The sequence below is a fragment of the Ornithorhynchus anatinus genome, chromosome 3 (assembly GCF_004115215.2).
Source record: "Ornithorhynchus anatinus isolate Pmale09 chromosome 3, mOrnAna1.pri.v4, whole genome shotgun sequence".
In the NCBI taxonomy this organism is placed as follows: domain Eukaryota; kingdom Metazoa; phylum Chordata; class Mammalia; order Monotremata; family Ornithorhynchidae; genus Ornithorhynchus; species Ornithorhynchus anatinus.
Window position 1 is genome coordinate 126,359,474 of NC_041730.1, and position 18,368 is coordinate 126,377,841.

At 47.5% G+C, this 18,368-nt stretch overlaps 1 protein-coding gene across 5 annotated transcripts in view; it reads right to left on the reverse strand.

The window, feature by feature from the left end:
• MARCHF8 (membrane associated ring-CH-type finger 8) overlaps window positions 1-18,368 on the reverse strand; it is a 205,957-nt gene that overhangs the window by 142,079 nt on the left and 45,510 nt on the right. For 4 of the 5 annotated variants that reach the window (XM_029060270.2, XM_029060264.2, XM_029060268.1 and 1 more), the window contains one exon: window positions 4,381-4,557. In XM_029060270.2, the coding sequence (XP_028916103.1) occupies window positions 4,381-4,482 (102 nt within the window). In that variant the 5' untranslated portion in view covers window positions 4,483-4,557. Of the gene's footprint in view, window positions 1-4,380; window positions 4,558-4,658; window positions 4,751-18,368 lie in introns of those variants that run through there. The other variant, XM_029060267.2, reaches the window with a different exon arrangement.

Below are 18,368 nucleotides of genomic sequence, written 5' to 3' on the forward strand. Positions count from 1 at the left end.
GTTTAAGAAGGGGAGTGACATGCCTAGAGCATTTCTGCAGGAAGACGAGCGGGGCAGCAGAGTGAAGAATACACTGGAGCGGGGTGAGAGAGGAGGAAAGGAGATCAGAGAGAAGGCTGACACAGTAGTCTAGCCGGGATAGGACAAGAGCCTGTAGCAGTAAGGTAGCCATTTGGGTGGAGAGGAAAGGGCGGATCTTGGCGATATTGTAAAGGTGAAACCGGCAGGTCTTGGTAACGGAAATTAATAATTCCGTTATTAAATTTAATTTAAAATTAAAATTAATTAACCCATAATTAATGTTTCTGTATCAACTAGACTGTAAACTTGTTGTGGGCAGTGATTATGTCTACCAACTCTACAGGCTCCCAAGTGCTCAATGCAGTGCTCTGCACACAGTAAGCACTCAATACAGTTGATTGATGGACCTGGGTTCTAATCGTGACTCCACCACTTGCCTGTTGTGTGACCTTGGGCAAGCCACTTAACTTCCTCTGCCTCAGTTACCTCACCTGTAAAATGGGATTTAAGACTGTCTGCCCCCCGTGGGACAACCTGATTACCTTGTATTTATCCCAGCTCTTAGGACAGTGCTAGGCACTTGGTAAGTGCTTAACAAATACCACAATTATCATTATTATTCCAGTGCCTGACATATAGGAAGCTCTTAAGTACAGACAAGTACTCCCAGTGACTCCTCTGCCGCCCACCTGCTATCGCTCCTCGACTCTGCCAACCTCCTGCTCCACCACACCTCGCCCACTCACCGACTCGGTCACACCCTTGATCTCGTCATCTCCTACCGATGCACTACCTCCTCCCTCACCGACTCTGAAATCCCTCTCTCAGACCATAACCTTCTTACCTGCCTCCTCTCTCACGCTCTCTCCCCCTGCAAATCTGAACTACTCCGCCACAGAGACCTCCACTCTCTTGATCCCATCCATCTTTCCAAAAGCATCTCCCCACCTTGCCCCCCGTCCTCTCGTCCCACTCTCGATTATCAGGTCACCGCTCTCAACTCCACCCTCTCTACTCATCTCAACTCTCTCGCCCTCCTTTCCCTCCGCCGCTCTCGCTCCGCTAACCCACAACCCTGGGTTACCGCCTCTGTCCGCCTCCTACGCTCCTATGCTCGAGCTGCGGAGCGCTGCTGGGGAAGGTCCAAGCACCAAACTGACCTTATCCATTTGAAATTTATCCTTTCCTGCCTTAACTCTGCCCTCTCCTCTGCCGGGCAAAACTTCTTTTCTTCCCTCATTGACACCCATACCCTTCACCTCCCACCAATTGTTCCGGACCTTTAATTCTCTCCTCAGGTCCCCTGTTCCTCCTCCTCCCCCATCCCTCACCCCCAATGATCTGGCCACCTACTTCATCACGAAAATTAACACAGTCAGGTCTGAGCTTCCCAAAGTCACCCCTCTCCCTTCTGCCTCCCCCGCCCACCCAACTCCACTTCCCCTTCCAGTTATCGCCCTATCTCCCTACTACCCTTCCTTTCCAAGCTCCTAGAACGAGTCATCTAAACTCCTGCCTAGAATTCCTTAACTCCAATTCTCTCCTGGACCCCCTCCAATCTGGCTTCCGTCCCCTCCACTCTACTGAGACTGCTCTCAAAGGTCACCCATGACCTCCTTCTTGCCAAATCCAATGGCTCCTACTCTATCCTAATCCTCCTTGACCTCTCAGCTGCCTTTGACACTGTCGATCATCCCCTTCTCCTCCACACCTTATCTCACCTTGGCTTCACAGACTCTGTCCTCTCCCGGTACTCCTCTTATCTTTCCAGCCGTTCATTTTCGGTCTCCTTCACGGGCTCCTCCCCCACACCCCCATCCTCTAACTGTAGGAGTTCCTCAAGGGTCAATTCTTGGCCCTAGTCTGTTCTCCATCTACACTCACTCCCTCGGTGAACTCATCCGCTCTCACAGCTTCAACTATCATCTCTATGCAGAGGACACACAGATCTACATCTCTGCCCCATCCTCTCCCCCTCCCTTCAGGCTCGTATCTCCTCCTGCCTCTGGGACGTCTCTACCAGGATGTCTGCCCGCCATCTAAAACTCAACATGCCCAAAACTGAGCTCCTCATCTTCCCTCCCAAGCCCGGTCCTCTCCCAGACTTCCCTATCACCGTGGATGGTACGACCATCCTTCCCGTCTCTCAGGCCCGCAACCTCGGTGTCATCTTTGACTCGGCACTCTCGTTCACCCCACACAACCGATCCGTCACCGAGACCTGCCGGTCTCACCTTTATAATATCGCCAAGATCCGCCTTTTCCTCTCCACCCAAACTGCTATCTTACTGGTATGGGCTCTCATAATATCCCGGCTGGATTATCGTGACAGCCTTCTCTCTGATCTCCCCTCCTCCTGTCTCTCCCCGCTCCAGTCTATTCTTCATTCCGCTGCCCGGCTCATCTTTCCGCAGAAATGCTCTGGGCCTTTCACTCCCCTTCTTAAAAACCTCCAGTGGTTGCCTATCGACCTCCGCACGAAACAAAAACTTCTCACTCTAGGCTTCGAGGCTCTCCATCACCTTGCCCCCTCCTACCTCTCCTCCCTTCTCTCTTTCTACTGCCCAACCCTTAGGCTCCGCTCCTCTGCCGCCCACCTCCTCACTGTCCCCCGTTCTCACCTATCCCGCCGTCGACCCCTGGGCCACGTCTTCCTGCTGTCTTGGAATGCCCTCCCTCCTCACCTCCGCCAAACTCTCTTCCCTTCTTCAAAGCTCTACTTAGAGCTCACTTCCTCCAAGAGGCCTTCCCAGAATCAGCTTCCCCTTTTCCTTCTGCTGCCTCTGCCCCACCCCTCACCTCCGCTCAGCTAAGGTCCCTTTCTCCCCCTTTCCCTCTGCTCCTCCCTCTCTCGCTTCCCCTCCCCTCAGCACTCTGCTTGTCCGCTCATTTGTATATATTTTTATTATCCTATTCATTTTGTTAATGAGATCTACATCCCCTTGATTCTATTTATTGCTATTGTTTTTGTCTGTCCATCTTCCCCGATTAGACTGTAAGCCCGTCAAAGGGCAGGGACTGTCTCTATCTGTTACTGATTTGTACATTCCAAGCACTTAGTACAGTGCTCTGCACATAGTAAGCGCTCAATAAATACTACTGAATGAATGAATTCCCCTCTCCTTCAAAGGTTTACTGAAGATACTTCTCTTTCAAGAGGCCTTCCATGACTAAGCACCCCTCATTTCCTCTTCTCCCACTACCTTCTGCATCACCCTGACTTGCTCCCTTCATTCATCCCAACTCCCAGCCCCACAGCACTTAGGTCCATATCTGTAATTTATTTTATTTGTTGTCTTCCCCTTCTAGACTACAGGCTCGTTGTGAGCAGGCAATATGTTTGTTTATTGTTGTATTGTACTCTCCCAAGTACTTCATATAGTGCCCAGCACACAATAAGCACTCAATAAATACAACTGAATGAATGAATTCAATACCATAAAAATAAGCAAGGTAAGGACTAGTAGCTGGACAGATAGAATAATACCATATTCATTCATTCAGTTGTACTAAGTGCTTAATGTGTGCAGAGCACTGTACTAAGCACTTGGTGAAGTAAAACACAACAATAGTGACAATCTTGGCCCAAAATGAACTCATAGTCTATAGGGGGATAGGCAGACATCAATAAAAATAAATAAAATGACAGATATATACATAAGTCCTATGGGAATGGGAGAGAGAGAAGAGCAAGGGGAGAAAGTCAGGGCAATGCAGAAGGGAGAGGGAAATGAGGAAAAGTGGGGCTTATTAGTCTGGGAAGGCCTCTTGGAGGAGATATGCTTTCGGATATAGGGCCATCAGGAAGAAAATCAATTATAAAACAAAGTGAGTGAATGCAACATGTTTGGTGGTTTACTCTCCTGAAATGTAGAATTCTTGCTTTGAATCTTTTTGCACTGATATACCAAGAGTTAACTAGAATGAAAAGCTGCAGCTCTCTGCATACCTTCTCAAAACTGTGGGATCAAAAGATAATAAAGAGAATTTCCACCTTTTGACCACTCCGTAGTTAGTAGTCAAGACCAACAGAAATAGATGCAGTGAATGAAACCAAACTTGGGTAAATATTCTGTTGGTTTACTCAGAAAATTTCACTAATCCACGCTATAGGGACCAATGAAATGTAAACACGAGGCACCTAATTATCGCTCCAAATTTTCACTGTATTTTAGGTAGGATGCTACTTCCTGCACATCAATGACTCATTTATAGGCAATTATGAAAATTCCATCTTCTCTGAAGCCATAAAAACACCTGCATCTTGAGAACACCTGACTCTTGAGTAGGCACTGTGACTCAATGGTTAGAAACCTTTTTGAAAACACCCAGAGAACTCAAACAACAATCTCGGCCTACCTGTTCTTCCCGCTCTCTTTCTTTGGTCTTACTTCTGGAGCCTCTGACAGCGGAAATGTCTCGGGCTGGAATGACAGAGATCTGATGCAGTGGCGTGTTCATTACAGCCTTCTATTTGGTCTTCTTAATGAAGACAGAGAGTCTGCAAGGGATGCATTTTGCGTGGTGGCTGCAAAGCTGTGGGAAAAAAACAGAAAGAAATAAATCAGGCTTAATTCAGATAGCTTTCAAACTTTAAAGTGAGTATTTTGAAGGTTAGATGAAGCTGGAAGACTGACCTTATCTTTAATAAGGCAGCATTCAAAAGAGGCAAGAGATCAGGTTTATGCACCTTAGGCAGTTAGCTCCATTTCCCGGAAATTACTTAGCCCTCACACTGAAATTATAAAAGAATAATTATGGAATTTGTTAAGTGCTTACTTTGTTCCAGGCACTGGGGTGGATACAAGCAAATCGGGTTGGCCACAGTCCCTATCCCACGTGGGGCTCTCAGTCTCAATCCCCAATTTACAAATGAGGTAACAGGCTCAGAGAAGTGAAGTGACTTACCCAAGGTCACACAGCAGATAAGTGGTGGAGCCAGGATTAGAATCTATTACCTCCTGATTTCCAGGCCCGGGGTCTATCCATTATACCATGCTGCTTCTCAATTATAAACTTCATGTGCGATAGGGTCTGTGTTTGAATTGATTATCATATCTCTATCCCAGTGCTTACCACAGAGCTTGACCTATAGTAAGCACCGAAACATGACTCAGAACTCAGCAGATGCTTTTTTTGTCAAAGGGACAAATGTAAATTTCAGTGATGTTTTTGGGACAGCCCCTATTGCAGTTAAACCACAATAGTGAAACTTTGGCCCTAATTCTGATTTCAGACTCTATTTGGAGTTAATCTAGAACCCCAGAGAAGCAGCATGACCTGGTAGATAGAGCACAGGCCTGGGAGTCAGAAGGACCTAGGTTCTAATCCCAACTCCATCTCTTCTCTGCTGTGTGACCTTGGGAAAGCCACTTCATTTCTCTGTACCTCGGTTACCTCATCTGTAAAATGGGGGACTCATTCATTCAATCATATTTGTTGAGCGCTTGCTGTGTGCAAAGCACTGTACTAAGCACTTGGAAGAGTACAGTATAACAAAAGACACATTCCTGCCCATGAGCTCACAGGAATTGTACTTTCCAAGCGCTTAGTACAGTGCTCTGCACACAGTAAGTACTCAATAAATACGACTGAATGAATGAATTGAGACCGTGGGCCCCATGTGGGACATGGATTGTGTACAACCTGATTAACTTCCATCCACCCCAGCACTTAGTACAGGGTCTGGCACATAGTAAACACTTAAAAAATACGAGAAAAAAAAACATAAATGAAGGGGGTAATTTTGGCATCCACTTGCTCAGACTGCAGTTGCATCACTCCTTAGCAGGTCCCCCACTGATGATATGAACAATTAAAATAAATAGGACAAAGACTTTATTGAAGATTTCAGCACCAGTAGTTTAAATTTTGTATCTACCCAATGAATACGAGATTCGATTCCCTGGAAAGGTAACTGTTTCCCCCAATATTACAGTGTGTCATTTAAAAAGCAGGTGAATCCATTTACATAATTATGCAAGAATAATGAAATTGAGCAGCGGGGGGGAAAGAAAGCTACAACAAAGAAGCATCTGTTGGTCTCTTTGAATGCTTGTTTTGCACGTCAGTATCTTCATAATGGGGTTGATAAAAGAAAAAATATGACCGCAAATCCAATAAATGCATCAGATTTGTCTACCAAGCTGCATTAACCAGAATACAACCTGATCATTTTCTAGTGAATGTCCAAATGGGGGTTCGATATCTGTTCTCCCTTATACTTGAACTGTGAGCCCCAAGTGGGACAAGAACTGTGTCTAACCTGATTAACTTGTATGTACCCCAGTGCTTAATACAGTACTGGCACACAGAAAGTGCTTAACAAATACCAATATCGTTATTATTACTCAAGTTAAAGGGCCTTTCTATTCAGAGAATCTTTGTGATAAACCAAATCTGTAGAGCATCTGAGATATTTTGGGAGTGTGAGGGCTGGTTTACAACATCAGGATTGATCAATTCTGTATGGTATGGAAAATATTTCTGTAGTGGAAGGACTGGTTTATGACAGCAGGATAAGGCAATTCTGAAGAGCATCTAAGGTATTTCTGAAGTGTCAGGACTGACTTATGACATCAGCCAATTGCTCTAACCAATTTTCAGCCATGATCAGCAGTGCAGTTTCATAAAAAGAAGAAAACTCCCCTGTCCACCTTGCTCATTGTCGCTAAGCCTTGGGTGGTCTCCCCAGCCAAGGGTGAACCTCTTGGAGGGCTTGAAAGGTCAATCAACCTGGACCCCCCAACTACAAGTGGATGGCATGGGAAGGAAGGGGGCACCACCGACAGGCTTCTAGGTGGTTCTCTCAGCTGCTCATGTCACAATAATCTGATCTGACACAGAAAATTCTGCCTACAGAGAACAATTCAGACTACTGCTTCTAACCCCCTAGATATGATGGCACATGATAAGTTAAGGCCTCACGTTGGTGGCGATCCCTGGTTGTGAAGAGTGGGTAAACATTAGCTTCACACTAACAGTAATTGACAAAATCCATGCTTAAAATAAAACTCCTCATCTTTCCTTCCCACTAAACCCATTTCTCCCTGTAATATTCCACCCTCCACCTCCCAGAGCCTGCAATCTTGGTGCTATCCTCGACTCCGCACCATCTTCCAATTCTCCCTTTCAGTCCACTACCAAATCCGGCCAGTTCTTTCCGCACATCATCTCCTGTATCTTCCCACCCGGCTGCCACCCTGGTTAAAGCCGGGGCCCTGGACCGTGAGATTACTGCATTAGCCACCTCGCCCTTCTCCCAACCTCCAATCCTCTCCTACTCCTCTCCCACCTCCCACACTGCCGCATGGAATAACTTCACGAAGCACACAGCCTGACCCACATCTCTGGCTCCCCATGTGTCTTGGCATCCAACACAAGTTCCTCAAGACTGGCTACAAGACCACCAGCACTGGGCCCCACCTTACCTTTCTGCTCTCTTCACCTGCCCACCATTGCCTGCCATGGCACCATCATTACTCCCAATCCAACCCCTTTGACCGTACTTCGCTCTGGACTCTTCTGCCTCCGCCCTTCCCAGCTCAGGCTTCTCCCCCGGCTTGGAATTCCCCCCATCCCAGAACAGAAAGGCCACAGCTCCTCTCAAATAATAATACTAATACTATTAACAATAATAATCATTGTGGAATTTATTAAGCTCTATGTGCCAGGCACTGGACTAAGTACGTGGATGGATACAAGCAGATCGGGTCAGACACAGTCCCTGTTCCACATGGGGCTCACAGTCTCAATCCCCATTTTCCAGAAGAGGTAACTGAGGCACAGAGAAGGGAAGTGACTTGCCCTAGGTCACAGCAGACAAGTGGCGGTGTCGGCATTAGAACCCATGACTTTCTAGTTTAGAGGCCCATGCGCTGTCCACTACGCCAAATAGGTCCCACCGCTTCTACTACTGTTTGTGTGGTCTGCAATAGCCCACTAAACTTTTAAATTTTGAGGACAATACAGATGTAGCTGAGACCATCTTAGATCATAAGCTCCGACTACAAATAATAGCGGCATTTACTGAGCATCCAGGTGGCATAGAGTACTGTACTAAGCACTTGGGAAAACAATGAAGTGACATCGTCCTTGACTCCAAGGATTTTACACTCTAACAGGGCGAGGAAACATAAAAGTGTTTACAATTAGAGTGGTCAGGATAAATCAACTAAGCAGACACACATACATGAATACTAATGAAGGTTCTGTTCCCACCCAGGTGCTTAATTCAGTTACCTCATCTGTAAACAAAGGATACAAAATGTGAACCTGTAAAATATGAACCCTGTGTGGGACATGGACCGTGTACAACCTTGTATCTACCCCAGCCCTTAGTACAGTGCCAGGCACATGAAAAGCACTTAAAGAATATATGTATATATATATATATATATATATACACACACACATATAGTGCTCGCAAACCATTGATTGATTACATAATGGTACATTGGTGGTATTTACTGAGCACTTAGGTGCTGAGCATTGTATTAAGCACTTGGAAAATTCAATCAATCAGAGCAGGTGGACGTGTTTACTGCCCACAAGGAGCTTACTGTCTAGATATGTTCCTAAGTTTTAGAGCCGGCTGAAGGGCTATGGCTTATGATGCTGAGAAATGAATCAGAAAAACCCAGATAGAGGAGGTAGGATTTTAGGAGGGATTTGAATGTGGAGAGAGCTGTGTCGGTCAGACATTATTAAATCATTTATTCAGCTGCTTCAATCTGATGACAAAAAAATAAATTATCTGGACACCAATCAGTAATATTTATCGAGCACCTTCTGTGTGCAGAAGACCCTATTAAGCACTGGGGAGAGTACAACAGAGTTGGGGAGATCCATCCCCTAGCCACAACAGGCTTACAGTCTAGAGTGGGGAAACCGACATTAATAAAAATACATACAGAAGTGTTGAGGCAGCAAAGTGTAGTGGACAGAGCACAAGGCTGGGAGTCAGAAGGTCATGGGTTCTAATCCCAGCTCTGTCAGTTTTCTGCCGTAATCGTGGGCAAGACACTTCACTTCTTAGGCCTCAGTTACCTCATCTATAAAATGGGGATTAAGGCTCTGAGCCCCACATGGGACAGGTACCATGTCCAACCCGATTTGCTTGTATCCACCCCAGCACTTAAGTACTGTACCTGGCACGTGTTAAGCGCTTAACAAATATTACCATTATTATTATTAAATATTGAGGGACTGAAAGCGGAGTGAATAACAGGTGCACATCCAAGTGCAAGGAGGATGCAGACAGGAGAAGAGGAAATGAGGGCTTAGTCGGGGAAGGCCTCTTGGAGGAGGTGCTCTTTTAATCAGGCTAGCTGAGGGCAAAGCAGGCCATCACTTGTCCCTTCAAAAGAGCATACAACATCTATTAAGCATTTACTATGAGGTGGAGTATCCCCGCCACTCACTTATGTCCCCTTCGTATAACTCCTAAAGTTCCCCGACTTCTCTTTCAACTTCCTCCCTCCACCTCTCTCTTTCTCTCTCTCCCCAGCTCTCACCTTCAATTATACATACTCAGAAATATTGTTGAGAAGTTACGAGATTTGCCCAAAGTCTTGCAGCAGACAGGCAGTGGAGCGGTGATTAACTCAGGTCCTTCTGACTCCCAGGTCCATGCTCTAACCATTAGACCACACTGCTTCTATTCATGTGTCAACTCCTTAAGGCCAGGGATCTTGTCACATCATCACTCATTTCCTGAATACAGTGCACTGCACCAAGTGGGAGCTCAGATATCATTACAAATCAAGTAATAATAATAATAATTGTGGTATCTGTTAAGCACTTATATGCCAAGCAATGTACTAAGCGCTGGTGTGGATAGAAGCAAATTGGGTGGGTCACAGTCCCTGTCCCACGTGGGACTCACAGTCTCAATCCATCCACATTTTTTCTTTTATTTACAGATGAGGTAACCGAAGCACAGAAAAGAGAAGTGACTTGTCCAAAGGCACACAGCAGGCAAAAGGTGGGGCTGGAATTAGAACCTCGACCTTCTGATTCCCAGGCTCATGGCTTATCCACTATGTCATGCTACTTCTCGCCGAGTATGTAATAGTACAGTGCTCTGCACACAGTAAGCGCTCAGTTTATACACCGTTGATCGAATACCTGCACTACTGTCCCTTCCTTTCACCCAGAGACCCATAATAAGAATAATTATGGTACTTGTAAAGCACTTACTATGTGCCAAGCACTTTTCTAAGCACTAGGTTAGATACAAGTTAATCAGGTTGTATACAATCCCTGTCTCACATGGGGCTCACACGCTTATCCCCCTTTATCCAAATGAGGTAATTGAGGCCCAGAGAAGTGAAGTGACTTGCTCGAGGTCACAGAGTGGACACGTGGCCAAGGCAGGATTAGAAACCAAACCAGGTCCTGCTGACTTCCAGGCCCGTGCTCTATCCGCTAAGCCACAAATGTCAGTGGAAAGAGCCGGGGCTTGGGAGTCAGAGATCATGGGTTCAAATCCCGGCTCTGCCACTTGTCAGCTGTGTGACTATGGGCAAGTCACTTCACTTCTCTGTGCCTCAGTTACCTCATCTGTAAAATGGAGATTAACTGTGAGGCTCACGTGGGACAACCTGATTACCCTGTATCTACCCCGGTGCTTAGAACAGTGCTCTGCACATAGTAAGTGCTTAACAAATACCAACATCATTATTATTATTATTATGTCTTAACAGGTAAGCTACCTTTCGTCCATGACCTTTTCCTCTCCCGCTCTCTCCTCCTCCTTGCCCTTTCTGAAACGTGGCTCTCTCCCAAAGACACGGTCTCCGCCGCCGCTCGCTCCGGCGGAGGCCTCTCCTTCTCCCACTCCCCCAGACTCACCGGTAAGGGAGGAGGCGACGGCTTCCTCCTCTCACCCCGTTGCCGCTTCCGCACTATCCCTCCTCCCCCGTCCCTCTCCTTCCCCTCCTTAGAAGCCCATATCATTCGCCTCTACCACCCCCTCCAGTTACTTGTCGCCGTCATCTACCGCCCTCCCGGTCCCACCTCCGACTTCTTCAACCACCTTGACCCCTTTCTCACCTTCCTTCTCTCCTTCTCTCTGCCCACTCTGATCCTCGGAGACTTCGACATCCATATGGATGTACCCGACGACTCCTCTGCCGCCCGCCTGCTATCCCTCCTCGACTCTGCCGACCTCCTCCTCCACCGTACCGCGCCCACTCACCGACTCGGTCACACCCTCGATCTCGTCATCTCCTACCGCTGCACTATCTCCTCCCTCACCGACTCTGAAATCCCTCTCTCTGACCATAACCTTCTCACCTGCCTCCTCTCTCACACTCCCTCCCCCTGCAAATCTTCGCTACTGCCCCACAGAGACCTCCGCTCTCTCGATCCCATCCATCTCTCCAAAAGCATCTCTCCTCACCTTGCCGCCCTGTCCTCACTTCCCACTCTCGACAATCAGGTCTCCGCTCTCAACTCCACCCTCTCTACTCATCTCGACTCTCTCGCCCCCCTTTCCCTCCGCCGCTCTCGCTCCACTAACCCCCGGCCCCGGATCACCTCCTCTGTCCGCCTCCTACGCTCCTATGCTCGAGCTGCCGAGCGCTGCTGGCGAAAGTCCAAGCACTGAGCCGACCTCACACACTTCAAATTTATCCTTTCCTGCCTTAACTCTGCCCTCTCCTCCGCCAGGCAAAACTTCTTCTCCTCCCTCATCGACACCCATGCCCGTCACCCCCGCCGATTGTTCCGGACCTTTAACTCTCTCCTTAGGCCCCTTGTTCCTCCCCCTCCCCCATCTCTCACCCCCAGTGATCGGGCCACCTATTTCCTCACGAAAATCAACACAATCAGGTCTGAGCTCCCCAAAGTCACCCCTCTGCCTCTCCCCTCCCCCCCACCAACCCTCTCCCCTACTTTCCCATCCTTCCCTGCAGTATCCTCAGAGGAGATCTCCTCCCTCCTCGCAAGTGCCACCCCCTCCACCTGCGCCTCAGACCCCATTCCCTCTCACCTTATTAAAACCATCGCCCCGCCCTCCTCCCTTCCTTAACTTCTATTTTTAACCACTCAATCTCCAATGGCTCCTTCCCCTCTGCCTTCAAACATGCCCACGTCTCCCCCATTCTAAAAAAACCCACTCTCGACCCCACTTCCCCCTCCAGTTATCGCCCTATCTCCCTACTACCCTTCCTTTCCAAAATCTTAGAACGAGTCGTCTACAATCGATGCTTAGAATTCCTTAATTCCCATTCTCTCCTAGACCCCCTCCAATCTGGCTTCCGTCCCCTCCACTCTACCGAGACTGCTCTCTCTAAGATCACCCGTGACCTCCTTCTTGCCAAATCCAATGGCTCCTACTCCATTCTGATCCTTCTTGACCTCTCTGCTGCCTTTGACACTGTCGACCATCCCCTCCTCCTCCACACCTTATCTCACCTTGGCTTCACGGACTCCGTCCTCTCCCGGTTCTCCTCTTACCTCTCTGGCCGGTCATTCTCGGTCTCCTTCGCTGGCGCCTCCTCCCCCTCCCATCCTTTAACTGTTGGAGTTCCTCAAAGGTCAGTTCTTGGCCCTCTTCTGTTCTCCATTTACACTCACTCCCTCGGTGAACTCATTCGCTCTCACGGCTTTGACTACCATCTCTACGCAGATGACACGCAGATCTACATCTCCGGCCCTGTCCTCTCCCCCTCCCTTCGGGCTCGCATCTCCTCCCGCCTCCGGGACGTCTCCACCTGGATGTCGGCCGGCCACCTAAAACTCAACATGAGCAAGACTGAGCTTCTCATCTTCCCTCCCAAACCCGGTCCTCTCCTAGACTTCTCTATCACCGTGGATGGCATGACCATCCTTCCCGTCTCTCAGGGCCGCAATCTCGGTGTCATCCTTGACTAGTCTCTCTCGTTCACCCCACACATCCTATCCGTTACCGAGACCTGCCGGTTTCACCTTTACGATATCGCCAAGATCCGCCCTTTGCTCTCCACCCAAACGGCTACCTTACTGCTACGGGCTCTCGTTATATCCCGGCTAGACTACTGTGTCAGCCTTCTCTCTGACCTCCCTTCCTCCTCTCTCGCCCCACTCCAGTCTATTCTTCACTCCGCTGCCCGGCTCATCTTCCTGCAGAAATGATCTGGGCCTGTCACTCCCCTTCTTAAACAAATCCAGTGGTTGCCTATCAACCTCCGCTCCAAACAAAAACTCCTCACTCTAGGCTTCGAGGCTCTACATCACCTTGCCCCTTCCTACCTCTCCTCCCTTCTCTCTTTCTACCTCCCACCCCGCACGCTCCGCTCCTCTGCCGCCCACCTCCTCGCCGTCCCTCAGTCTCGCCTATCCCGCCGTCGACCCCTAGGCCACGTCCTCCCGCGGTCCTAGAACGCCCTCCCTCCTCACCTCCGCCAAACTGATTCTCTTCCCCTCTTCAAAACCCTACTTAAAACTCACCTCCTCCAAGAGGCCTTCCCAGACTGAGCTCCCCTTCTCCCTCTACTCCCTCTACCGCCCCCCCTTCACCTCTCCGCAGCTAAACCCTCTTTTCCCCCCTTCCCTCTGCTCCTCCCCCTCTCCCTTCCCATCCCCTCAGCACTGTACTCGTCCGCTCAACTGTATATATTTTCATTACCCTATTTATTTTGTTAATGAAATGTACATTGCCTCGATTCTATTTAGTTGCCATTGTTTTTACGAGATGTTCTTCCCCTCGACTCTATTTATTGCCATTGTTCTCATCTGTCCATCTCCCCCGATTAGACCGTAAGCCCGTCAAACGGCAGGGACTGTCTCTGTTGCCGACTTGTTCATTCCAAGCGCTTAGTACAGTGCTCTGCACATAGTAAGCGCTCAATAAATACTATTGAATGAATGAATGAATGAAAGTATGGAGAGTCATTAACGGCAATCCTCCATTCGTACGTACTTACTGAGTGGGGAAGGGGTGTATTGTTAAAAGGGGAAGGCCAGTTATCTGAAACCAAGTCTGGAAGTCAGAGGACCTAATTTCAGTTTCTCCATCTGCACACCGGGATCATATCCTCCTCCCTGGCCAGGTGGGAGGAGCATCCAACACGATCTTGTATCTACCCCAGCACTTGGCACACAGTAAGCACTTACCAAGTACCATAAAAAAATAACCCACTTACAGCGCTTTGAACCAACCCTAAGAGCTCGTCGGCTGTCAACCTCGAGAGAACATACAAGCCCGGACCTGGGCCCGGGCCCCAGATTCTCCTCTTCTGCCAGACTTCTATCTTTCGGGGGTTACGAATGAATGATTATGAATGAATGACGGCACCATCACCCCATAACCCCAAAGAGCCAGTGGCTGTGTCGTTTCAGATAACTGGGCTTCCCCTCTTAACAATACACCCCTTCCCCCCTCAATAAATACATACTAGTGGAGGATTGCGGTTAATGACTATCCAAAGAGAGCCCAGTAAAGACATAAGACACCCAACCACTGGAGAGTCTTTTTTTCCAAGCACAAATAACAGGAAACAGGAACACCGCACATCTAAACTTTTCTCCTGCTCCTAATGTCCCTCTGCCAAAACCAGCGGCTCTTCCTCAGCCAAACACCATCTAAGGTAGGAATCGATACATCAGTGGGTGAACGATCAATGAACGACTCCTATTTCCCTGGCCGACAGCCTAGTGAGGGAGAGTCACTGCCACCAAAGGGCTGAGATAAATTAGAGATTATGACTCCGACCACTGCATCTGTCTCTGTGAAAAAGTGAAGAAAGCTGACCTCTCATCCCCTGCGTGAAAGGTCCCTTGTGGCAAGGTTAAAAGGATCAAGGTTATTAGGTAGAAACCTTTCCTGCATTGAACAAGGTTGTATCCATTTCACAACTCAACGATTGGTATTCTGAGAATGAATCATGCGGACAACACTATTTATTGAGCACTAACTGTGTTCATAGCACTGTACTAAGTGCTTGGGAGAGTATACTACAGAGTTTCTGGACATGTTCCCTGTCCACGAGAAGCTTACAGTCTAGTTTAAGTCCAGGGAAAGTAAATCCTAACTTTTTAAAAGGGATGATATTATTAATACTAATGGTGACCATGGTATTATTAATAAAAATAATAATCATAATTGTGGTATTTAAGTGCTCAGTATGTGCCGGGCACTGTACTAAGCCCTGGGGGAGATACAAGGGTCATTCATTCAATCGTATTTATTGAGCGCTTACTGTATTCAAAGCACTGTACTAAGCATTTGGGAAAGTATAATACAAGAACGGACACATTCCCTGCCCACAATGAGCACACAGTCTAGAGGACTGTGACTGGGTTGGACACATTCCCTGTCTCACATGGGGTACCGGTCATAATTCCCCTTTTACTGATGAGGTAACTGAGGCCCGGAGAAGTGAGGCAGCTTGCCCAAGGTCACACAGCAGACAAGTGGCAGAGCCGGGATAACCTTCTGACCTTGTGACTCCCAGATTCGTGCTCTCTCCACTAAGCCCTGCTATGCATCCTTGCTAGGTAGCAAGCACTAGCCTTGGAGTTGAGGGTCCTGGGTTCTATTTCTGCCATTTGTCTCCTGTGTGATGTCGGGCATATCATTTCTCTGGGCCTCAGTTTCCTTATCTGTAAAATGGGGATTCAATATCTGTTCTCCCTCCTACTCAGACAGGGTGTCTCCTTAAGCACTGGATCCAATCTGACTAACCTGCATTTACCCCTGTACTTAAGCCCAGGGCTTGGTACATAATAAGCACTAATTAATGTTAAAATAACTATTTTTGTATATTCTATTGCACCCACAATTCCTAATATTGTGATTCTTCAGATAAAGCAGTCAGGGGCATGGACCTCATTTTTTTTGCATGATTTTTCTTCCTTTTTTCCTTCTTGAATGGACAAGAGGGAACTAGTCCTTGAAGATAATCTGAGAAAACTTCCAGGGACACCACCCAAACATAATGCATGGGTCTTGAATGAATCAGTTAATACTGAGCAACCAGGTGCCCAAGATGTTGCCCAAAATTACTGGGAAAAGAATCCATTTCTGCTCACTCAAACTTAAAGGTAAACCAAACATACATCCACACACGAGGAAGGGAAATTCCTTCTTCAAACATCGCTCCATGAAGGCACTTAAAGCCAAGAAATCCCAGCTCGCCACCAGTCTGCTGTATGACCTTGGGCAAGTCCCTTCACTTCCTGTGCCTCAGTTACCTCATCTGTAAAATGGGAATTAAGATTTGTGAGCTCCATGTAGGACATATACCATGTCCCCACTGATTATCCTGTTATATCTACCCCAATGCACAGTACAGTGCCTGGCACAAAATAAGTATTTAACAAATACTATTAAAATAAACAAACATAAAAACATATAGAGCACTCCACTATAACAGATGAACATGTCCTTTGGCGTCGGGCAGAATTTAAAATACACCCCTCCCAAATCTTTACAGGATTCACTGAAATGGTCAGAAGTCACAGGGCCCTTAGGCTGTCCTTCCTTCCCCCCTCTTTTTTAATGGTATTTAAGATGTTACTATGTGGCCAGGCACTGTACTAAGCACTGAGGGAGATACACTTAGTACAGTGCCTGGCACACAGTAAGCACTTAACAAATACCACAATTATTATTATTACAATCAGGTTGGAAGCAGTCCATGTCCCATGTGGGACTCAGAGTCTCAATTCCCATTTTACAGATGAGGCACAGAGAAGTTATGTGACCTGCCCACCGTCACACAACAGAAAAAATGGCAGATCCAGGATTGGAACCGAGGTTCTTCTATTAGGCCTGTGCTCTCTCTACTAGGCCACGTATCCCTCCATCAATAAATCAGTCAATGGTATTTTCTGAATGCTTACTGTGTGCAGAGCACTGCACTAAACACTCAAGTGTGTATAACACAAAAGAGCTGGTACACATAATCCCTGCTCCCAAGGGGTTTACAGTCTATTGAGGGGAAACCCAAGAAAGTGGCAGCAATAGACACTTCTATTTGGACCCCCAAACTGCACTGACTTCCACCTTGAGTAGTCACGGAAAGGCAGGAGGTGTTTCTGCCTTATCGTCTCTCAAGAGGATATCTCTGGGCTGCACCACCGATGCAAACCCTTCACACCTTTAAAAAACAACTGTGACCATTCTTCTTCCGTACCCTGATCACCGACTTCAACCTCTCACTCATTTTCACCTCTGTATCCCAGTGCTTAGTACTGTTCTGCATGAAGTAAGCGCTTGATAAATATTATCACTTTTCTAGACTGTCAGCCCATTTCTAGACCGTAAGCCCGTTACGGGCAGCGATTGTCTTTTTATTGTTGAATTGTATTTTCCAAGAGCTTAGTACAGTGCTCTGCATACAGTAAGCACTCAATAAATACGACTGAATGAATTAATGGTGTCTTCGGTCCCTTCCCCTCTGCCTTAATACACAGCCATGTGTCCCAAATCCTAAAAAGAAAAAAAAACTCTCTCATCCTCACTACATCACCCAAATGCATCCCTCCAACTGTTCCTCCCCCAACTCCCAACCAAGGTTTGTACACCAGCTGTTTTCCCTCCCTCCTTTGACTTTCTATGCTCTGGCTTCTGCTCCATCCATTCTAACAGTAATAATAATAATGGTATTTTCATTCATTCATTCGATCGTATTTACTGAGCGTTTACTACATGCAAAGCACTGCATTACACTCTAGCAACAGACACATTCCCTGCCCACAATGAACTCGCAGTCTAGAGCGGGAGACAGACATTAATATACATAAATAAATAAATGTATACATAGGTGCTGTGGGGCTGGGAGGGAGAATGAATGGAGCGAGTCAAGGTGATGCAGAAGGGAGTGGGAGGAGAGGAGGGCTTAGTCTGGGAAGGCCTCTTGGAGGAAATGGGCCTTGAATAAGGCTTTGAAGGTGGGGAGAGCAATTATCTGTCTGATATGAGGAGGGAGAGCATTCCAGGAGAGAGAAAGGATGTGGACGAGAGTTCGGCGGTGAGAGAGATGAAATCGAGGGATAGCGAGAAGATTAGCACTAGAGGAGTGAAGTGTGTGGGCTGCATTCTAGTAGGAGAGTGGCGTGGTGAGGTAGGAGGGGGAAAGGTGATTGAGTGCTGGGCAGTGTTATAGCAGGTGAGGATGAGTTTCAGGTGGTTGGGGTCAGCCAGGTGGCCAGACTTCCGCCCAGCAGTCCTTCCCAGCATGAGCACATGACCGGAGTGCCAAGCATCAGCTCATAATTATCCACTTTGCTTTTAGCTCCCAAATACCAAACAGACATCAGGGTCCAACCCAGAGTTTAAACAGTACTATCTCACCAATTATATCATCATTCATTAGTGGAACTTGAAAAATGTTCAAATCAGTGTAGCTAATCAAGGG